Source organism: Saccoglossus kowalevskii, chromosome 10, assembly GCF_978046115.1.
Source record: "Saccoglossus kowalevskii chromosome 10, keSacKowa6.1, whole genome shotgun sequence".
Lineage (NCBI taxonomy): Eukaryota > Metazoa > Hemichordata > Enteropneusta > Harrimaniidae > Saccoglossus > Saccoglossus kowalevskii.
In genome coordinates, this window is record NC_140650.1 from 11,204,733 (window position 1) to 11,230,238 (window position 25,506).

At 36.9% G+C, this 25,506-nt stretch overlaps 1 protein-coding gene across 1 annotated transcript; it reads right to left on the bottom strand.

Annotated features, from left to right (window-relative positions):
- Nucleotides 1-569: 569 nt before the first annotated feature.
- On the bottom strand, nt 570-24,891 carry LOC102808459 (solute carrier family 4 member 11-like). Its single transcript, XM_085504709.1, has 19 exons — nt 24,785-24,891; nt 17,171-17,528; nt 14,608-14,687; nt 12,320-12,521; nt 11,603-11,684; nt 10,118-10,241; nt 9,631-9,741; nt 8,954-9,067; nt 8,641-8,722; nt 7,253-7,375; nt 6,803-6,916; nt 6,483-6,689; nt 5,872-6,088; nt 5,544-5,653; nt 5,265-5,436; nt 4,567-4,740; nt 4,225-4,420; nt 1,422-1,591; nt 570-630 (listed from the first exon to the last, which is right to left on the bottom strand). Exons 2-19 carry the CDS (start codon nt 17,439-17,441, stop codon nt 570-572), a joined length of 2,610 nt encoding a protein of 869 aa, XP_085360835.1. The 5' UTR covers nt 17,442-17,528; nt 24,785-24,891.
- Between the last annotated feature and the right edge of the window lie 615 nt (nt 24,892-25,506).

Consider the following 25,506-nt stretch of genomic DNA (forward strand, 5'->3'; position numbering starts at 1 on the left):
TCAAATCATACTTACGCCGATTCACAATCAGATGATAACCACATAATATAACACGGTCGATAATTCAAAAAAAAAGAAACGACAACGAATGGAACCAATATTTCGATTATTATGAAAAGGGAAACCTTTCCGGAAATGACAATTTAGCACGAAGAATGTTTATTACAAATTGAAGGTTATGAAATTATTGACATCGCATTATATCGTATTGCAAAACCTGTTGGGAAATCTTAAGATACAAAAGCATAATGAAACAATTAGTTATTCTAAAATCTTGCGATCTTGTTCAGTTAAGTATGTACATGACTCGAAAATGGCGGGAAATCAGATGCGCTATTGAAAGATTCACTCCATCACACTACCATGTGTGCACGTGGACATTATAATGTCAAGGCACCTTAGAAACTAACTGATATTTAACTGGATATATTAAAATTCAAATTATCACCAAAATCATTTAAGAAATAATTGCATAAATGTGAAAAATAAAACAACGTAAATGATTCAATATAAGTTAGCCATACACTCCCGGCATGCACTGCAATATATATCTTCCACTTGAAATAGTCCTAATGTTGATCCAGGTCAAGCAGATACTCTGGTTTTATTATTTTCGGGAAGACAAGTTGCCTGAAACAAAGAATTGAAATATACATTATAATATCTACTATTATAATTTGTGAATAATTTGATGTCCGTTTTTATTTAAATGGGTGTTATGTCAACTTCTGAACCCCTAGCTAGACTACTCCTGATCCATCACTAAAAAGAATTAGATTAAAAATTTTATAAATATGGCGTCACCAACAATGATACAATTTTGAATACTTTGTTGGATCGACAATTGAAACTAATTTTCATTCAAATACAAGATGTTTAAGTAAAGTGTATGAGTAAAGCCCATACAATAACATAGAATTGGTTATGTAAAATATTATTATTTGCATATGGATTTCTTGTATATTTATGTGGATCTTTACAGTACAGATTATATTCAATCTGTTGATTGTTCCATCATCGTACATTATTTATCTTCAATGGAACGGTGGCTTGGACAAAAAGACTTGAATATAGACATAATTTAAGACAGTAAAATTTACACCCGCGGCAAACTCACTCTTACTCTTAAAACTACTCATGATGTAATTTTAACAGATTTGAAAAACATTATTAACAAGCACATAAGCAGCACACACCACGTAACACCCCCTGCTACGCAATATTTGTTCCAATCGCATTGTAATCTTGCCTTGAACAAACTGGAAACAGCGCCATCTACAAGAACATCATCCAACAGAAATATAATAAGCTTATTCTAATTCTATTGTTAACGCTTGTTACTATCCGCCAATCACCATAGCATAGTACGTGACACCTAACACTCGTTATCATCACAACACATAGTGTACCTTACCACCTACCTGAGAGGTATAAGCATTAAAAGAATGAAAGGAAACCATAATTTCACTGCCGTCTCATAGGCAAGTCCAAACATACACACTACAACAAGACAGCACATCTCTAAAAATGTGAAGAAGTGCATAGAGCGTTGTGGTACTCGTCTGACGTAATGGTTAGGTGGATACGCAGTCTGTTGAAAAGAGGAGTTACGATTAGTTGCATAAAGTATTCATCGCCATTGTAAATTTCTCATTGTCACGTGATAATATCATTGACAGTAGAGACGTTTAGTGCTAAACACCACTAACTGATCATTGGCGCTGCATGTTGGCGTCCTCTCTACATCGATCTCATGAATATGCTATTTGTTTTACGGATAAATTAAATCATAATAATTAATCTGCAATCATGCCATGATTCAACATCCATAAAAATGAATCTGCAATCATGCCATGATTCAACATCCATAATAATGAATCTGCAATCATGCCATGATTCAACATCCATAATAATGAATCTGCAATCATGCCATGATTCAACATCCTTAAAAATGAATCTGCAATCATGCCATGATTCAACATCCATAATAATGAATCTGCAATCATGCCATGATTCAACATCCATAAAAATGAATCTGCAATCATGCCGTGATTCAACATCCATAATAATGAATCTGCAATCATGCCATGATTCAACATCCATAAAAATGAATCTGCAATCATGCCATGATTCAACATCCATAATAATGAATCTGCAATCATGCCATGATTCAACATCCATAATAATGAATCTGCAATCATGCCATGATTCAACATCCATAAAAATGAATCTGCAATCATGCCATGATTCAACATCCATAATAATGAATCTGCAATCATGCCACGATTCAACATCCATAAAAATGAATCTGCAATCATGCCATGATTCAACATCCATAATAATGAATCTGAAATCATGCCATGATTCAACATCCATAAAAATGAATCTGCAATCATGCCATGATTCAACATCCATAATAATCAATCTGCAATCATGCCATGATTCAACATCCATAATAATGAATCTGCAATCATGCCATGATTCAACATCCATAAAAATGAATCTGCAATCATGCCATGATTCAACATCCATAATAATGAATCTGCAATCATGCCATGATTCAACATCCATAAAAATGAATCTGCAATCATGCCATGATTCAACATCCATAATAATGAATCTGCAATCATGCCATGATTCAACATCCATAAAAATGAATCTGCAATCATGCCATGATTCAACATCCATAATAATGAATCTGCAATCATGCCATGATTCAACATCCATAATAATGAATCTGCAATCATGCCATGATTCAACATTCATAATAATTAATCTGCAATCATGCCATGATTCAACATCCATAAAAATGAATCTGCAATCATGCCATGATTCAACATCCATAATAATGTATCTGCAATCATGCCATGATTCAACATCCATAAAAATGAATCTGCAATCATGCCATGATTCAACATCCATAATAATGAATCTGCAATCATGCCATGATTCAACATCCATAATAATGAATCTGCAATCATGCCATGATTCAACATCCATAAAAATGAATCTGCAATCATGCCATGATTCAACATCCATAATAATGAATCTGCAATCATGCCATGATTCAACATCCATAAAAATGAATCTGCAATCATGCCATGATTCAACATCCATAATAATGAATCTGCAATCATGCCATGATTCAACATCCATAAAAATGAATCTGCAATCATGCCATGATTCAACATCCATAATAATGAATCTGCAATCATGCCATGATTCAACATCCATAAAAATGAATCTGCAATCATGCCATGATTCAACATCCATAATAATGAATCTGCAATCATGCCATGATTCAACATCCATAATAATGAATCTGCAATCATGCCATGATTCAACATCCATAATAATGAATCTGCAATCATGCCATGATTCAACATCCATAATAATGAATCTGCAATCATGCCATGATTCAACATCCATAAAAATGAATCTGCAATCATGCCATGATTCAACATCCATAAAAATGAATCTGCAATCATGCCATGATTCAACATCCATAATAATGAATCTGCAATCATGCCATGATTCAACATCCATAATAATGAATCTGCAATCATGCCATGATTCAACATTCATAATAATTAATCTGCAATCATGCCATGATTCAACATCCATAAAAATGAATCTGCAATCATGCCATGATTCAACATCCATAATAATGAATCTGCAATCATGCCATGATTCAACATCCATAAAAATGAATCTGCAATCATGCCATGATTCAACATCCATAATAATGAATCTGCAATCATACCATGATTCAACATCCATAAAAATGAATCTGCAATCATGCCATGATTCAACATCCATAATAAATAATCTGCAATCATGCCATGATTCAACATCCATAATAAATAATCTGCAATCATGTCATGATTCAACATACATAATAATTAATCTGCAATCATGCCATGATTCAACACCCATAATAATGAATCTGCAATCATGCCATGATTCAACATCCATAATAAATAATCTGCAATCATGTCATGATTCAACATACATAATAATTAATCTGCAATCATGCCATGATTCAACACCCATAATAATGAATCTGCAATCATGCCATGATTCAACACCCATAATAATGAACCTGCAATCATGCCATGATTCAACATCCATAATAATGAATCTGCAATCATGCCATGAATAGTTATCGTCTACAATACTACTACTACAAACAACAGTGATGATATGAATACCTAAGATTATTACCTGGTCAGTAATCAATAACAACATTCTTTCAAAAAATTGGTTGTCACTGAATGCCCTGATTGCGAGGAATACGTATATACCATCTAGCACTGACTGTGGTATATACTGCAATGGGTAAGGTAACATAAGAAGAGACAATGCAATGAAAATATGCGAGATCAGGGTACTTTGTCGAGTTTCTGTCGTCTTCACAATTCTGAAAAGTGAAACAAAAACCCAAATGAACCTTCAAAAACAGGACACATGAAATACCAACGTCACCAAATCATTCAAGGGAGAAGTGTTTCCACAGCTAGTGTAGGTACAATTATTTATCGTAGTAAACGGAACACATTTACTCACGTGGTAACAATGTATCCCTGGACAACCCTCTCTTCAGAATCAGCCAAGTTCCTTACGTGCATCGGCGTGTGTGGCAATTTACCATGAACCATTGGCCACCCGCACAGCGATGACACAGAATTCAACATAACAACAACCACTAAATCCCAGTGGAAAGCAGTTCCCTTTTTCAATCTTAAAACAAAAAAATATTCACTGTGTAGAAGGTGTGTAATTGACAAAATGACTGTCAACAGTTAAATCTGCATTCCCATTTTGCAGATATGTGAGGTGAAGTCCCCTGTCAAGTATATACAAATTAAATTCTGAGATTGTGGACGAGTAATGTAATTCGAAATTAACTGCAGAATATATTTTCTAAACTAAGCTAGATTTGTGAACAATATACATACCCTGAGTTAAGGGGCTTTGATTGTCCTTGAAAAAATCAGTTTCATTGTAGGTATGTTTGTCTAAAACCTAAGACCTTCTAGTATTCTCAAAATGAGAACGGGATATTTATTTTTAATAAATAGTATTTTTAGTTAAAACAGCATAATTTTACCATTTGTTTGTACTTTACACTGGGAGTAATGTCTCACATATTTGCTAAGTAGAAATGCAACTTTAAAAGTTATCAAATCAAGATAATCTCGTCTATATTTGTACTTGCCCACTTTCGAATTCGTTGCAGGGTGCATTGAAGTTACGATACTTACTTATTTTCTGGTGCGCATGCGACTGATTCCGCGATACTGTGATCAACAAAGATGAGAAGAGAATGAAATAATCCCAAAATGGCCGCCAACAAAATGGCCATTCCATCCATGTTACTGATACTGAAATCAGGGACACGGAACACAGAACTTTCAGTGTAACTCCATGGTTCGACTGCAAATACAACGTTAGGGTGTGATTATTTTCATCTCACTCGCTCGACTAGAAGAGAGTTTTATTCAAATCTACGCTGTACTTTCATACTAGAACACGATTCTCACCTTCTAAATGACGGAAAAAGTACGAATGAACAAAAGACCACCATATAACAGTAATCGCCAGGGCCTGGTCTGCAAGAATCGCAACACGAACAGTTTTACCTAAGAATGGACTTTGAGAAAAATAAAATTGTATATCGTTATCATTGGGCTGCTATTTCATTAGTGCTGGCATAATACAGTACTAAATTGAAAATCATAAATATTCAAAGTCGATTGCAATGCAAACAGTATATAACTTTTATATATCAGAGACATATGTGCGTTTTTTGTGGTTCAGTCGATGCTGGTTGCTTCACCAAACAGGTTTGCATAGAAAGTGATATTTTACCTGTTTCTAAAGTAGTGTAAAAATAATCCTAGCGTTGGTACAGCAATCACCATGAACAGAAACAATATTGACTCTACTGGTTTGCATTCTGGACAGTCGATCGGTAGTGATGTAAAATTGTGTTCACCATTACGCACTGAGCCGGGAGTGGCGTTGTAAATCGTACAAGGTTCATCCAATGTCCCATCCCACAAACAGTTGTAATTTTCTTCGAAATCTGAAAATGTTATTAAATGATATTGTGTGACCCAGTATTGCTTAGTCAATATAAGTCATCTTGCTATGCTTAATAACTATCATTATTGAGATTGCTCATTTGCTTGCCCTTTATACCTTAATTAACATAATTTATAATTAATTAGCTAAATTGTCTGGATATAATTTGTTCGCAAAATGACCGCTGAGATCTCGTAGAAAGTTAGAACCACGATACTTGATTTTGCCCCTCTCCCAATAGACTGTGTTTAAATGGATCAGCGGAGATGATTTGAGAACCAAGAACAATATTTGAGTACCAAAACTGACCACGTGACTGTCTCGCCCTTAATGTCTATTTGCATATAAGGTTTAAATGCCGCATTTTCTAAAAATTGTAATCGATCGCTACTTACTGTATACTGTGTCCATTATTGCATCCTTCAAGAAAGATGCCGATATAAAGAGAGCAAACACTTCATCTACCATTCTGGTGGAATATTTCATATATTTACAGAGGTCGAATAGTGCATATATAAAAACAAGACCGCAGCTGAACCAACCGACGCATGCGTAGAAACACAAGAAATCATAACCATTTTCTATGGAAATGTCTGATATCACTGAATGGGTAGAAATAAATAACGAGTATGTGAAAATAGTTTCCATAAGCGACTGTAATTATTCTGTACTAGAGACTATTTTATCTCAATTAAACAATAAAAATGGAACGTACACTTTGCATATATAGCCAGGGGTGCTGATGTCAGAAGAATTGTCATGCATTGCCCTCCAATTAAGGCGAACGTTAGACCAGCTATTGCCAGACTGACCATTGATTCCTTCACACCTGTAACACAGAAGAAGTATGAGATTTGTTAGTCATCAATAATATGATTTTCTCACTTTGAGTTTGTGACGTGGTAGACAAATAAACATTCCACATGTCAAAATAATATATGCATAGCGCATGCCACACCCCTCTATGTCCAAAAATCCCTGGTGTAACGCATGCTAACCACCTAATCAGGACAATCGACACGTAACCACGATGCCAACGCTACCCTTGCATAAATATTTCTACCCGCCATGATGGCGTAACATCCCATGCTTAATGTATGTTAATACATCATTATTTATTCATTCATTTGTTTCTGATTGAACTGATCTGATTGAAAAGACTTACCGAAAGCACCCTGGGTGTTTTTGTCATTCAATGCACCAATAGCTATAGTCACCAATAAACACGAGAAATACAAAAATATCACAGTTGTTATAAGCTTTGATATTTCTGTCCAGTTCCGAAAACCTGAAGCAAATAATATCATAATATAAATATGGCATTAAACAATAGCACTCACACTATTTCCAAGGTTTTCACAGTAGAATGTAATATAGATTTAGTTTAGTCTATTTGTAGAGAAAGTTTTAATGAATGTTTGCATACAGTTTACGCTAATGGTGAATTGTCCCACGTGAATGTACAATCATTGCCGGGGTTGACCAAGAAAATGTGGTAAGAACGTTATGTAAATTGAGTATGTCTGGACTTTTCTAATTTGCATTGAGTGATAATTACGTTCATATGTGTTTTGGGTGTGACCATTCACAGAGGCACTGGGTCAAAGTACCGATTTTCAATGTTTACTGAGTGACAGTAACTATATATAGTGTGTACTGGGTGAAAGTGTTCAATTCTTGTGCGCACTGAGTCAAGAAGGTCGGCGAGGGGTCACATGATTTTCGTAAGCTGTAATCAATTGTTTTTATTTTCGTAATAATGCAACTTAAATAAATAAAAAACGTAAATTCGTAGACATGGGCAAGGTGTAAAATGTAATCAGCTATTTTATTCGTCCGTAATTTGTACAAAGATATTATTTTTGTAAGCGTATAAAGCATTTTCCAAATTAAATGTCATAATTCGTACGCAATTTCCAATTTTGATTTTCAAACACAAATTATCAAAAATATTATAAAAATATAAAATGTAATTAGGAATTTGCTTTATCTCTTAAAGTGTAAATACCTATTTTTTACTGTAAATGGAACTTTCATTTTAGTTCCTGTAAAAACGTAAAATGCCGTTTTATTTCCTGTAACCTGTACCAGCTATCCCTCTTCCCCCCCCCCCCAGTGTCCACTCATAGTGTTTACAAGGAGAAATTATACATTTGCCGTGTCTACTGATGGTAAGTAGTAAATAATAAGATTCACGAGTGAAAATGTTTATTCATGGTGTCCATTGCGTAAACGTTGTAATACAGAGTTTTGAATGAGTGAAAGTGTCCATTAATATCTGTGTGCATGTTTCGCTACTGATATGTACAATGTGTGCTATTTCACAAGTCTTGTCATTTGGATTCGTATCTTGTGATAAGGCTTGTCGTTTGTAAACTTACAGGGGCGGATACAGGTTTTTTTTCACGGGGGGGGGGGGTCCAAACTTTAAAACTGCCAGACTAAGTTAATGATTTTTTTTATATTATACAAAAACAAATTGAATACATTTTTCAACGGGGGGTCCGGACCCCAAGAACTCCCCTCCCCCCTCTAGATCCGCCACTGACTTACCATCTATGTAATCACTAACGTAATGGGGAAGTCTTCGCTTGATATCACCACGGATACCTCTTGCAATACCACAACCAGGTCCCTGCATGCATGAAAGTAGATCATTAACAATATAATCCTCACTTGACGGTCATTACAGCCTATTTAGCCGATCAATGTTAGTACATGAATTAATATTGGTATTGTTTGTTGTTTCTTTGTTTTAAGTCTGTAAATATATGCATAATGTAAATGCTGTGTGAAAATTAACAATACTCTCAAAATATGATAATAATAATTAATGCGTAAATTGAGGGAATCGTGGGATACTTACCGGATCTGCCTCTAAGAAAGGACTGGTGTCGCGACCTTCCATACTTTCATGACGAATTAGAACATTACGTATTGTTTTGTGATCTACCAAATCACTGTATCGTTCATCTATTATCTGCAGTAAGAAAAGCATTGTATTATTATCAGTACTGCAGGCAGATGCCTGAGCTGGTTCTAGTACTGTTAGAATTCACCTCTGCATTACATCCACGATAAATAAATAAATAAATAAATAAATAAATAAATAAATAAATAAATAAATAAATAAATAAATAAATAAATAAATAAATAAATAAATAAATAAATAAATAAATAAATAAATAAAGAAAGAAAGAAAGAAAGAAAGAAAGAAAGAAAGAAAGAAAGAAAGAAAGAAAGAAAGAAAGAAAGAAAGAAAGAAAGAAAGAAAGAAAGAAAGAAAGAAAGAAAGAAAGAAACATTTGACTGTTTTGAATAGTCGCATAAAACAACGATTACCAACTTCATCTCTACTATATATAAAACAATACATAGCTATAAAAAGTGCGTAATGAACGCGGACTTACAGTGACTAGATGGACATGCGCAAGTCGAATCTCTTACGTCAACAACAACACGCCATCACTCTACATTTCTGAATGAATATTTGAACATTAATGAATGAGAAAGTGATAAAGGGAGAAGGAATGGCAATCTTACCATTTTGAACTGTTTAACAGATTTTGCTTCATGCAGATCCCACCTGAACTGTAGATCGCTAAATAGGGTGGCAAATGTCAATGACGTCTCCTTTGCACTTTTTGTCATTTTCTGTAACAAATAAAACGTTATTGTATTGATATGTACATTTCGCTGTGGGCTTCAACATTAATTCAAAATCGAATGGTTTGTTGTGTAAAAAACAGTAGCGTTCAAATGAATGGGTCTACAAATACGCCGAACAAACGTTCTGGGCGTGGACTGTTCCAGTTGTACTCAAATTTAGGACCGTGATAAAACACATTGGGATAAAGACGCACATTGAGTTTTCTGTGATTCGATGAGACATTTTTGTTTATGTAATACATCCCTTCCAATTTAATGGTTGTTAATGATCTACCTACATTCCACGGAATAAAGCTAGTATAATCGAAATGCATACAACTGAAATATGTTTTTATTATTTGATAACAGTACGTAGTAATACCTCTCTTGTTGGCGCCAAAACCAATATAACAAACTGTATTTCTGAGGCGCCAGGTCCTAGATTGACTGGATGTTTTAGTCTTGATATAGCATATGAATGTCTCTCCAAATTGCTAAAACTTGAGCTACAACAGTAGAAGAAAAACAACATAATTACCACTTGACTCAAGCGAGTTATGAATATACTGGATGACTGACCTAACTGACTCCCTCCATCCCTTCCAAACTGGTGGGTTGACTCAATTGAGTAATATATCTATACTGGTCGTTTGACTCAATTGAGTAATATCTATACTGTCGTTTGACTCAATTGAGTATTGTCTATAACTGGTCGTTTGACTCAATTGAGTAATGTCTATAACTGGTCGTTTGACTCAATTGAGTAGTGTCTATACTGTCGTTTGACTCAATTGATTAATGTCTATAACTGGTCGGTTGACTTAATTGATTAGTGTCTATACTGGTCGGTTGACTCAATTGAGTAGTGTCTATACTGGTCGTACGACTCAATTGAATAATGTCTATATTGTCGTTTGACTCAATTGAGTAGTGTCTATACTGGTCGGTTGACTCAATTGAGTAGTGTCTATACTGGTCGGTTGACTCAATTGAGTTGTGTCTATACTGGTCGTATGACTCAATTGAATAATGTCTAAATTGTCGGTTGACTCAATTGAGCAGTGTCTATGCTGGTCGGTTGACTCAATTTAGTGATGTCTATATGTCGGTTGACTCTATCGAGTAATAAAGTCTATAGCGAATGGTGGCTCAAGCGAGTAATATCTTTACTGGGTGGTGGCTCAATCGATTAAAGTATATACTGATCGGTTGATTCAATTGAGAAATATTTATATTGGGTGTCTGAACCAATCAACGGAAACATATATATTTTTGTCCTTTACTCGAATGAGCTTGTCTGGGGATGACGTAAATGGTCAAGGAAAAATCTATTGGAATCTCCCATATTGTTTTACCGGTAGTCAGTGGTAGCCCGGCAATGAAAATGAGTTTTTGGAGGAATTTAATACTAGTATAATCTAAATAATAAACAACAAAACACAGTTATCAATATGTTCGACATTGCGTTCACTCCTCAATATCGCTATGACGTCATATCAGCGTATCGTCACTAGATGGCGCGATTTATATGCATGGAGGTACTGTAAAGCCCGATCCTGATTTCAATCGGGAAGTCAATGCAGCAATGATTTTCGATTACGTCATCCTGAAACTATAGGTGAATGAAAATTGACTGACTGAACGATATTTATATTTGCACGGTGGTACTCCCATCGTGCATTTCATCTACGCAACTTCCTGTTTTTAAAGACAAACGGAAATGACATAAATGGTACTGAAATACGAACGATGCACTGCTAATAAAATAAAATAAAATACTGTACACTTGATTATATATCGCCACAACACATGAATCAACATCATTATAAAAGTAACTTGCAGTGCTTTTTTTAATCAGAATACGTACAACATGCATAGCCAGGTTTCCTCCCAATATGTATTTCCTCCATGTACAACACTGCCTTGTATGACATCAGTTGGCATTGTACCTGTAAGCACATATCTGTTAGTGAGTCGTGATGTATAGAGTATAGAGATGTATAGAGTAGAAAATAGTGAACACTATGTCATAAAAGAATACATACTAGATGTGAAACTACGCTAAAACCGTACAAAAAATGTCGTGTATACAAATAATCAGCCGTGTCATACACATAATATGACGTCATATTATGATGAATCCCTACAAGGTATGTAGAGCAAACCAATAATGAAACTCGTCACGTGCCGAGATTTGCTACCTGAACGCTCGGCACGGACCAATCACGCCCTCGGCGGTGGACTTGGTGAATTAACAGATCGACGAGTGACGACGTGATTTCGGCACGAGCCGAGTGAGTTCTGATGTGTGTCCAGAATAACGTGAACGCAACTGCTGTAATTTCTTTCCAAACATGAAAGATCGTGTGAACGTAGCTAATGTCAACTAGATGTGACGTCACACTATGATAATACTATACAAATAATGCACTCCGTTTTATATACGTTGACTTATTGGCACGTAGATGTGACGTCACATTACGATGATCGTTCACACAATCTGTGATAGGTGCTCGTCTATATTTTCTGCAATGCATGATGGTATTCCATACCCCACAAATATAAAGAAATTAACATAACTTACATATAGGGTCCGCGAACAATTTTCGTAAACAGTCACTCACTGCCACCCCGCTATTTTCAGGCAACATTTGGTTGACCATATTTTTAACAATACCGCATAAATTTGTTTCATGTAAGTCCAAAAATATTTCTGCTTCATGCAGTAAGTTCTTGATGTCTTGTCCTGCACGCCGCTCTTTGCTGAAGTCTTTTGTTCTCATTTTCTATTTTAAAAAAATACGGTATAAGTTCAACAATGGAAACGTGTACACGCTGTATTCTTGATGGATACACTCAAAATTACATAATGATCAAAATCAAACACTAGATAAATCAATAACACTATAAATCACGGAAGTACAGACAATGTATGTACTGGGTGTATTTTAGGACTTTGACACAGGTATTATAAATAACATTTACAGTACCTGCCATAAAAAATGCATATGCATAGTGTAGTTGCCATCACTTTAATCACTCATGCAATTGTTGCGTTAAGAGGTGAGAAGAGTGTAGTAAATAATTTAACAATTTAGGTTATAGGGTTAATTACTATACTAGGATTAGTTTGAGATAAAAATGGCAAGGGTGTACTAACATCGCTCTGCACACAAGTCGACCCCTGTTGATTGTTTATGTTGGAATTGGGATTGGAGGGTTTAGTTAATATCCCTAGGTATACTATCAGAGGTTAAATTCTTTCTCTCGGGGTTTTCCACACTTGTCAGGGGGGAATCTTGTCTCGTCTCTCTATCTCGTCCCCTTGAGGTATGGGATCGGGAAAGTCACTTAAACTTTACAGTCAAATAAGACACACACAACGAAATACGTTTCAACTCTTGTCTTAGTCGGTCAATCGAGCACTCTATAAGACACGGCGCCCTGGGGGAAAAATCCCCAAGACTATCCAAGGCTGACCCAAGACTCTCTTAGACTGCGTCAACATTCGCCCCAAGGCTCTCCAGGACTGCTCTCGACTGCGTCCATCGTGCTGTGCTCCCCAAGACCAACTCAAACTCTCTTTATTCATTTTCAAAACTCTAACCAATTACAAAGCAGTAAAAAGACTCTAGGGCGTAACCTTCAATCATAAAGCCAATCACACTAAGTACTGAATACGTCATATCTTTTGATTAATCGTTCACTACATTAATAACTATGGATACCAACTGTCAGAATCGCGACAGTTATCTGGTAATTAGTTCCAAATCACTGAGCCAAGTTCCGTCCAAAACTTCAAATAGGCCTAAACGATGACAGACATAACACAGCATTTCGCTAATAATCATCTAATTAAGTCGGTCAACAGATACGCAAAAACAAATTCATGACAATACCACCATGCCAGGAGTAAGTTGGGACGAACAACTATGTCGTGTTTAGGTTGATAGAGATGAGGAAAATGTACTTATTGCTCAGCAAGCAGGTAAGTCCCTTTTTAACGGGCATTAAATAATTCATGTCTACTTCAGTGAACTTTTTTCACCAATTTTTTGTTCTGATTGAACTCTTGATTGATTTGAGTTGGGATTGGAATTAGAGATTTTAGTTCGGGTAGATGTGAGCTACCATGCAGGAAATGGGTTGAGGTGAAGGTGAGAATAGTGTACAAAACATCGCCAAGCATTAATGTGGATCGTCTTGATTGGTTTGGCTTGGAAATGGGATTGGAGGAATTAGTTATTATAATTTGGAATAAAGATGAACCACCACGTCGGAAGTAAGTTGTGACGGAGATGGGACGAGTGTACTTGACATTGCTAGAACACACAGGAAGCCCCCTTGATTGATTTTGGTTTGGACGGGGATTTAGTTGATATCACTTATGGCAGCGGGGAACCACCATGCAGAAAGTACGTTGAGATTGGGATAAGAAGAATTTACCTAACATCGATTGGTACACAGTTAGGCTCCCTTCAGTTGTGATTGGTATTAGCGGATTTAGTTTATATTACTTGGAACAGATGGAATGCTGGGAATAGATTGGTGTGTAAATGAGAAGGACGAACCTAACATCGCTCGACATATGATTATAAAGTTATTATCGCGTGTGTTAGAGGCGAGCCACATTATCATTAGCTAAAGAAAAAAAAGCATAAGTATTAATTGATGTAAAATACTCATTGTGTATCTTCATTGTCTAAATTGTATTCCATAGTGGCTTTACCTAGTTTCCCTGGTGCCTGTACACAACATTTTTGTCACACCTTCAAATTTTGAAATGATGCAATCCTTATCACACAGTATATTATAGCTACAAAGAACATAATTATGACATTAAAGTTACATTATAACTGTGTATACAGTTACCTGTTTATGTGTGTATACCAGCGTCGATCTTTTCATTACTCTCATGCCGTGTACGAATTCTCTCACGATATCCCATCCTCCTACAAATAAATAATTGAACGAGTAAATCATCATATTCGTCACACACGTCATCACGTGGCTCCCACGTGACATTCAGTGTGCGTAAAATACATGGTCTGTTTAGCACGACGTCCGAACACCTGTTTTGTGGGACTAGGGCCAATAGCACATCAATACATGTAAACATTCTGACATTCGTGACCTAAACGTCAAATTTAACAAACAGAGGTGAGCTTGAACAAATAGTATACGAGTAATAATTTGAAAATAGACAGCAAGCATAATAGGTCCCGCGCCTATAATAGAGATGCCTCCTCAGAACAAATAAAGAATAGATTTACAATTGATAAGCTATTATTTACAATTACTAATACTTCTCCTGCTCTTATTTATTTTGATTTTCCAGTTGCTAATATGATTTGTCAACTCAAACAATGCCAACTGTCATGTTAATACACGATGAGCTAAGGATTCCAACACAATATTGTTGTAGTCTGTTGACCCGCACTGGTAGGAGTTTGTCGTCGTTCTTGGTTACTCTGGAGTAGATCACTGACTTTTCTACTGTTATACTAAGATTAATGTGTTTCTGCTGTCATTCAATCTGTCGTATTGTTTGGAATTGTGTTTTTAACTCGTTTTGCTGATTTGTTCATTAGCGTGTTTAAATACATCGTTGTTTTTAAGTGTTGCATTTACAGAACAGTATTCGTTGGATGCAAAAATCAAAACTAATACGCATGCGTTCAACTGTTAGCGTACGTACTGTGACGACTAGGACGATCATAGACAATATGACCACCATTATTATTAGTAATATTAACATAATAGTAATAATTTAAAATGAGTTTACCATCAGACAGATTCTGAGAACATGGTAGAATATTGGATTATTGGAACGAGTGAAGGTTACCGAAAATGAAGGAGTTTGACGAATAAGAATACGTGAACGAAATGAAGAATTTACAATACTTGTGGTATTGGTGGTAAAGACAAAGGGAATAGGGAGGCTAGAGTTGAATAATGTCAGTGACGTACATACTAGTTGGGGATTTGGGGGTCTCGCTGGGATCTCGCGAGAATACGTGAAGGGTGTCTCTGAAAGTACCGGAGAAATGTCATATTTCGTGCTATAGAACTTAGTACTACAGAGGTATGGCGTTATTAAACTGTACTTTCTTATCTGTAGATGACTGATATACAGCATAATTCACACAATTTGTTTCTGAACCCAGAGACAAAATAAAGCGTGTACTTAGAGTCAGTCTGTGTAATGCTCTCGTCAAGTGTTTTTTAAGTACTAGTACAATCACGTGACTCGCGTGATAATATATTACAGCGATTCATTACAAGTGCAATAAATTGTGCTCTATGGAGATGCTTATGTTGACCATTTGACCATGTTGCCAGCATTGAAAATCTACCGTAATAGTGTTTCAAAACCAATTTTGACCGCCTCATTTTCACGGTCGAGCCGATCTTTTGCACTTACACACACACAAACCCCTAATTTTAAGTTTTCGGCCATGTTTAGCCGAATCCCATTCAAAATCCCTCTGCTTTACATCCTGTAATCTAAACATGCACGACACCAATCTGGTGCCCGTATTCTGGATGTGACATCATCAAAGTGAATATTCACATGATACCCACCTTTTCTTAGCATTTGCGCTGATTTTCAGTTGAAACTGAAGAAGTCATCGAAGCCCGCCATGACTGACACGACGTTGGACGACACGAACCAAGGCCCAACATAAATTAGCAGTATTGTATCGAAAATGATACAGACTCATTTAAGCTATTATAAAACATATTTCATGAGTTGCGTTCACGCACGGCTCCATGGTACGGGCTAAAAGGTCAAAAACGTTAGCCTGTGCTAAGAATGCGCGAATGCTTAGAAACGTCAAGTACGGATTAAATCCGTTTTTGAGACCCAGTCCAGATCCTTAGCACGGTCTAACGTGTGTGTTTGAACGCGTCTCTCTTCTACGCCCAAAACATCGTTACATTCAATTGCATTTAATTAAATTATATTCATAACAATTCATTTTGGTATGTCATTTCCGACATAAAAATCAACGCGACATATCTAGGGTAATTTTTTCAACAACAAAAAAATAACTGGCGATGAGACTCTACTACTTCCTGTTATTCTGCAAACTGCATTTTCTGAATTGCTTTATAACCGTAGAACTAGCATGAATACTTTCCTGGTTACTGTATTGAGTATACATAGTTAAAATGACTAAAGGAGCATATATTCTTGACAAGTTTAGGAGTTCCTTGGCCCGTGCTAACCGTTGTTTCCTCTCATGCGTGAACAAAATGGGTCTATCTGACATGAAAACATGTACGATTAGCTTAATCCTAGCCCGTCATGGTGTAGTCTGATCACGACTATGGAAAACCAATACAGTATATGACCTAGGTTAACATCACGAATTGGTTTAATCAATTTTTAAGCAACTTTGTGTTGTAGTAGCAGAAAATATGTACTCACGTGTTTTCTTGCCATCCCCTCCCTGTTTTCTTGATTGGAGTTTGTTGGCGTACAACGCTATGTCGGCTAAAGATGAAGCCCTCCCACTAAATGGCCGGTCACTATCCTCCGACACACTGATTCTGGTAGCATCTTTTTTGGTGTTATTTTCCTGGTATAGTCTATCTGCAGGTGATTCGGAAGATTTTGTCGATGTCTTTGAGTTAGTGTAATCCAAAGGAATGATTTCAGCGTCAGTATTGAATCCTTTATTGTCACATCCATTGCTCATCTTGAGTATGGACAATGTCGATCAGTAGTTAAGTATTCCAGACCGGCGATAACTAACAGGCAGTTGAATAGTTTGTAGCTTACAGTTCTTCAACACAAAATGAAAGATACAAAATGTTATGTTTCTTATTCAACACAATGCCTATACTTATATGAGTCTAATGATTGGTCAGTATCAATCGTCTGATCGCAAGATATACGAGAAAATAGGACCCCTCATATATCATGAATCGAACAAGTACTAGTAAATTAATTACAATAAAATTGATGTTAACTGGGTTAGTAGATTACGACATCAAGGCCAATGATAAATGTTAGTGATAACACGAGAATACGAACGGGCGATAAGAGAGGTGACACTCGCACAAAGAGATAATGCTTATCAGCTAGCTAACTAGTGTGTTACAATTCTAGGCCAAGAAAAAAAAGTTTCTAGTGAATTGTTTTCTAAATCAATGCGCGGTTTTATAATAAAACATATACTTTTATTTTCCATGATTTTTTTTTCTTTTAAATATAATATAAAACTGCATCGCACATATTTTTAACTGGCAAGTGAGATTACCAAAAAAATGTGAATATTTGGGGGAGGTATTGTGAACAATATTCAATATTTTTTTGTGTGTATCATGATAGAACAGTGGGTGGTTGTTATGAAGTCAGTGTTACCAACTGTAATAATCTGTGTAGGATCCAAGGCGGATACGAGTGACTGCTTCTCGGATCATCAATGCAGGCACCAAATGGCAATTCATCTTGCCCAGAAATCATGTGTCAATTTGATTGAGTTGACTTTTGTCCTATAATTACTAGACTATAACGAGTTGGACTGAAGTCTGTTTCGTCGTCATCTAACAGCATAGATAATAATTAATAGCGAATGACAGGGCAGTCGACCGGAATAGGGCACCTGATTTCTGGGCAAGGCGAGGTTCCTGCAGTGGCGGTTCGAAAAACAACTATAGCCAAATTGTACACTAACACATATACAGTGACTTGTCATGTGATTATAAATTTACTGAATATCCCAGCTACAACTACTCACTGCAATGTTGGGTGCATGACACGAGGGAAAAATTAAATTGTAGTGTAATACCTATATATCTTTACGACACTAAAGATAACTAATTTTGCGACACAGTGAAAAGAAAATTGCGACGCATTGATTATATCTCTTTGCGACACGGTGAATATATCCATGTACGACACGCTGGGTACAACATACCAGTGTAACAACTATTTTCAGGCCGTATTTTATAGATTGTCTTATCGTGATTGTGATATGGCATGTTTGTCCGCTGTAACCCTATTCTGTCAGTCGTCCAATTTTATAGAAAGATAATTATAATTTCAAAAGAATGGTCTAATTTAACCCACAGTCGAATTTGCAATGATTGGTTTATATACTAGTAGATCGTATTTTTAAGACGGAGATTGTATTTCCCTCCTGTCCATTTCTATCTCAACTCAATGGAGAGCGTAAACCTCGTAGCCTCGGGCGATGGGCACAGTGAACAAATAGATAAACAACATCCACAAACTGCCAGGCAAGTGTGATATTTCCCCCTGACCCTCAGAGCAAAACCAATGTAGAGTTCACTTACGTTAGCTGGTTATGTTAAACTGCCTATTTCCATATAACGACGATGTCAATAGCAGCACTGCGCGGAAAGCTGGGCATAGAACGTACTATTTGATAGAAAGACCGAGAGACTTCCTTCCCGTGGGCACGATTTTCAAGTGTCGGGCACTTTTATTACTGTCCTACAATACAACTATCGGTCACGTGAACGAGCGGCGTGAAAGATCGCTGACAGATTTATTTTTCACGTGTTAATGATTCGCCAGGTGACCGACATGATAACAGGGTACTGTCATCCTCACCCATCGTACCACGACCTGAATAACGTTATCCAATTAATTATAGGGCGGCAGTCGTCGCGCTGCGCTCGTGTGACATTTGTGTTGATAAACATTGATTTTCCCACAATCCAATGCGCTTTTCTAATGGAAATCACAAGTATGAGTGGTTCGCAGCTCTGTCCATAGGGCAGACGAGATTCAATCTGTAATTGTACTGAACGTATTGTTATCACAGAGAAAAATGATCTACAGCAACACACAGGTGAAGAACGAACCCGCGTGGCATATAACAATATTTCGGGTTTTAATAATACTAATATTAATTGCGAAACTCCCACACCAGAAAAAAATGACGTCAGAGAAAACGTTCTTCACGATTAATTGATTGACGAGATATCAGAGTGACGCCAAGTTGCTAAGATATCAATCAATATACATGTATGTTGAGTTGTGCATGTCATGTAAACACGACAAATTGTTATATAGTCTCAGATGGTCGAATAGATAGTACGCTTCAGGGGTGACCGACTAGGTTCGTTAAATCCTACTAATAAATGCTTGGTTAGCTAAACATTGTTTACAGTGGTGATACTTTTGGCACAACTAAGGCATTCCCTTCATCTTTATAAATAATTATAAACTTTAATGGCAGTTGAATCAAATCAGCCAATAAACGAGCACAGTGCACAATGACATCATTTGAAAACGTCCCAATTGGCCAATAGAAGCCTCTCATATCATTTTGAATTTAAAATTTATAAATATTTATGAAGATGAAGAGAATGGCCTTGTTGTGCCGAGAGTACGTGAAGGTCAGAAATCTGTTCATTAGTTTATATAAAACATATTTATACAAATCTTTGAATACCGATAATAAGTTTTCATTCAAGTTCAAATTCAACTATTTAATAATTGGCTCAAGAGTTCCATATAACGCGAACACTCCTTCAAGTGACTTCAGGTGACAACTTTGACTTATTTTAAAAAACGAAAGGCTCCAATGACGCCTCTTGTGTCACGGGGTGAAATTCTCTTCTCTCTGGGTTCTCCACACTTGTCAGGGGGGAATCTCGTCTCGTCTCTCTATCTCGTCCCCTTGAGGTACGGGATCGGGAAAGTCACTTATACTTTACAGTCAAATAAGGCACACACAACGAAATACGTTTCAGCTCTCGTCTTAGTCGGTCAATCGAGCACTCTATCAGACACAGCGCCCTGGGGAAAAATCCCCAAGACTCTCTTAGACTGCGTCAAGGCTCGCCCCAAGGCTCTCCAGGACTCTCGACTCTCTAGGACTGCGTCTGTCGTGGAGTATTCGCCAAGACCAACTCAAACTCTCTTTATTCATTTTCAAAACTCTAACCAATTACAAAGCAGTAAAAAGACTCTAGGCGTAACCTTCAATCATAAAGCCAATCACACTAAGTACTGAATACGTCATATCTTTTGATTAATCGTTCACTACATTAATAACTACAGATGTCAGAATAGCGACGGTATCTTGTAATTAGTTCCAAACCACTGAGCCAAGTTCCGTCCAAAACTTCAAATAGGCCTACACGATGACAGACATAACACAGCAATTCGCTAATAATCAGCTAATTAAGTCGGTCAACAGATACGCAAAAACAAATTCATGACACTTGAGTGAACGCTACAGCCAAGCACATCGAGTAATCGACGCTCATATGACCGGTCTTTGAACACTTGCTAAAGCCACCGGGGATGCGAAACCTTCCGCTGTTTCTATAACCAGACGGAAACGTAGAAAGTGACTACGAGAACGTATTGTGATATTATGGAAACAATTTATTTTATTTAAAACAAACGCAATTCTATTTTGTGAATTCATATTCCATCCACTTATGTGTGTAAATTACATGTTATAGTGTGTTTTTAGAATGTGTCGGGAGTTTGTTCTAAACAAACACAAATTGTATTATCGTTATTCTGACCATAGACCTTAGAAAACTAAAAGTAAGGTCTATGTTCTGACTTAGTTTCTGCTGTTCTAAAGATTGAATTATGTATGACATTAATATTTCACCGACTAAACAATTTCACTAAAATAGGTGATTTAAAAACAAAAAAGTAAAAAGGAAGCATCAAGTTCCGTGAATAAACACTAGTGTAAAGAGCGCTATTTTTTGCCAAAATCGGCTAGTAAGGCGTCATATGACACAGGTCTGTGCCACCTGGGTCTGTGCTGTGACAGCGCTTACTGCGACAACAAAGCGATGAGTCCCATATTGAACAAGACGCGGCGCGTCGACCACCGCCGCTTCAAAATATTGAAGGGCGGTAGTCGTCGCGCCGCGCATGTGCGACATTTGTGTTGATAAACATTGATCTTCGCACAAGCCACTGCGATTTTCTAATGAAATCACAAGTACGAGTTTTGCCCTGGGCGCCACTTGCACTAATTACCGCCGGCGACTCCTTCGACACCTTCCAATCACCTAAAAATACCAAATTGAAGCTTGGTAACCTTTTGGTTTGTACTCGTTGGTGTGCGCAACAGTCAACATCGCCATCGTTGTTAATATGACACCCATATCTGGCGCGTGCGTGGCGCGACGACCACCGCCCTTTAATGAAGCTAGAACCACAGTCCGTTGTAGAGGGACTGTGCTAGAACAGAGGTCAGAAATCTAGCAGTGGAGAAGTCTGGATTGCAAAGGTCAAACGAATAGGGAACATCAGTAGATTTATGAACAGGTGGTCACTCTGTGCTTGATATACTAGTTTACGCTGCATGTGATTGAATGATAATTAGCTGGAGACTAAGGCATGGGTTAGTATTATCAAGCATTCTAGGGGGAGTTGACCCACTCTATACTACGAACAGCGTCAGTAAGTAGGTACATATGAGGCCACTTATTACTCGAGTGGAGAACTCAGAAATAATGGCAATATAGATTATAGATTCATGTCATACATGTGTAAGAATGAATGGATAATGTCAATGGGTTCGTGTTCCATATAAATATTGGAGATAATATAGTTCTGTTGTGGAATGGACTCGTTAATGTCAGATAGTCATCTGATGGGCGATAGCAAATGACCCGTTAAGGTAGACTATATAGATAATATATGCAATATGAAATATATTTCTTTTATAAGTAGATATATAATAAATTACCATACAATATATATTTTTTTCCATATTAACAATGACAGGTAAGTATAACTAAATACGAAATGAAAATAGCAGTTGATACGGAAGCGGTGATTATTTTATTGCGGGATCGTTCGGATCATTATTGTGAATACTTCGAGGATAATTATTTCGGTGATAGCAGCTCATTCACTGCAATAACTTCCACGACACAGCAAATTCAGTCAAATGCTAGCTCTGATCAGAAACAGGAGCCGAAGCCACAAGCGCACCCGTCGCTAAACCCTCGCCATTTATTCATCTCTTTGTGAAAGCATATATATGTGATATACTAGTACTCTAGCAGACTCTGGCATAACCCCAGCCCTATAAAACACACTAGCCAATGTTATAGCCAATGATATTTCTGTTGGCATTATTAATATTACATGATGTCACCCCAAAAGATATATGACCAAGTTGTTAAGTACATCTTACAACTTTTCGCTTACTGAAAAATTACACTGTCTTTGGGTTTCAATTAAAGCGGGGGGTCGTTACCTGCGATGATAACACAGGCTAAAAACGTAAAGGCTCATGGGTAGACTTTGTTTGTAAACAATGACACGCTATGGGCATCTGACGCATGCAAATCTCGCAGTACTAAGCCGCCCAATTATATTGAGTTTACTGTAGTTATCAATGGCTCAAACTACCGTTTAGAAACAATTTGATGACAGGGCGTATGTCAAACAACGCCGTCAGTCTTGCGGGAGTCTTGGCTTGCCTTGCCGGGCTCTCCACAGGGCGACTGAAGCCAGAAGTTGACGCGTATACTACCTGTGTGTGTGTCTTTGTTCAGTGAAAAAGTGGCGAATTCCCCGAACCTGGTACCTCAGATGATTGGTTTAATAATACGATAATTAACCGCACGACATTCCTCCAAAGTCAGCAGTCAGGAAACAACCCCTGAAATGCCTTACTTGTACAACCTATGTTTACATCAATATCTGTATTATATTCATGAGCACCCAGTAGTGAAACAAATTACGTATAAATGATTGTTTCAGCACGCAAAAACAAAGATGCTGGGAAATGTTGTTACTCATTTTTGGCACACGTTTTTCGACAAACGTCGTCTCATAGTTTTGTTGTGCTTTCAGATTGTTTTTGGTGTTTTCCCCCAAGCCAACGGTTGTCAGGCAGTTACTAGTCGCGTCACGTGATTTCCTGTTCCGGTCCGTCTGGAAGAATTGTTTTGTTCTTTATCTGTTCGACACGGATTGTTTATGTTTAAAACTTATGTTTGAACTATCTATATAAGATGACAAATCAGTAAATAGTCGGCCTTTTTCCATTTACTCATCGAATTTTAGGATACCATTATTAAGTAGTAAATGCAATAACAGAGTAATTTGTGGCTATAAAAAGGAAAAGAAAAACATCAAAGTCTGTTCTAGATGTAGAGGTGTTAAACCTTGAGTTTGTTTATGTTTGATCTTAATGTAGCACACTTGTAATTAAACAAACCGTGGCTTAGTCTAGCCTGGATTTTACACGCCAAGCGTCGTAAAATTGTTTAGATTTTGTCTTGTAATTCATGGTAGATAATAAAATTTAACTCAATTTCTCTTTTTAGAAATCCGTGAATATATCCCCTTGCTTATAGATATACAACATTCTGTGTTGGTTCAAAAAGTAAGCTGTTAGAAAAGTTGAAGTGGCTTGACACGTGGCAAGCTTCGAATGATGACATCACTCACCCTTTGTTGAGATCAAATCAGCAGAAAAGGATTTCGTTGGCTAGAGAAGGGAGATTTGGTAACCATGAGCACAGTCCCTCTATCTCATTACAGCTCCCTGCTCTATCATAGATTAGATCACGGTTACTAAAAAGATCTTTTTAGTAACCGTGATTAGATAGAGATAGAGAGACTGTGTCATAAGACTCTTTCAGTCACTGCCGTGTTACTGTTTGTGTAACATTAATAATCTTTTGAAATTGATTGTTGATATTACAAGTAGTATTGTCACTACTGTTTTGTAACATACGTTTAATTTGTAAAAACATGTTTCGTGTCTGTAAACCTTTCACGATGTGTTTATAAATGTCACACTAACTGACCGCTGTGAAATACTAAACACTGCCAAGGCAATGAGATTGGTCAAGTTATTTTTAACGTTATTTGATATAAAACCGTTCACGTCTAAATGGAATGAAATATATCGTTCCGTGTCGTAGGTTTTACAGATTAACCTCTATATTACATGTATAAAGCAAGGACCTTATATAGGTAGACACTAGTAGTATGTCCACTCGGAACCAACATGAACTTCGCGTCAAAATCATCTGGATAACAATTACTATAAGTTAGTGTTCTCACCTATTTTACTGCGAGTTATTTCCATTGAGTAGGTGACATAAAACAAGAGCAGTTGATTCAACAACAGCCAACCTGGTTCTGCCCGTTCAGTCAGTTCACGCTCAGATAACCAAACAGATTGTCTGAGGGTCTGAGGTTCACGCGTTCAACTCAACTCAAATAACAATTTACATACGACAGTGGCTTATTTGCACACGGCCTCGCCTTCCGTTTTTAGCGATTCGGTTTGTAATCCCGGATTGTAATCACGTGCCGATGAAATGTGTGTGTAGAAAAGAATAACCCGTGCAATGTCATACCATGGAGGTAAAAAAAAGATTACCTCCATGTCATACTATTAAATCATCATTGCATATAACCTTGCGATTGGGTCTCGTGATTGGGCGTTCAAACCCAATAATGAATGCCCTACAACAGATGTGTCGATGTCACAAATAGTGTAGTGCCATAGTAATCATGATTCATTAATTGGAGAATGCAACCACCCTTCGTATAGTATTATTCGTAGTACGTCCATGGTTCAAGTCTATATTCCCCGTCCAAGAATTGATTTCTTCTGTAATAATCAATTCACCAACAAACGTTTTATTCGCATTTATTGTCTAATTCACAGAGACACTTAATGGGAGCATGGTGGGAGGATGGAGTACTGTGATGTACGTCCATGATGGGAACAAGGTATAATCTTATTAGTTATGATGGCATGTGATTTTTTGATTTCG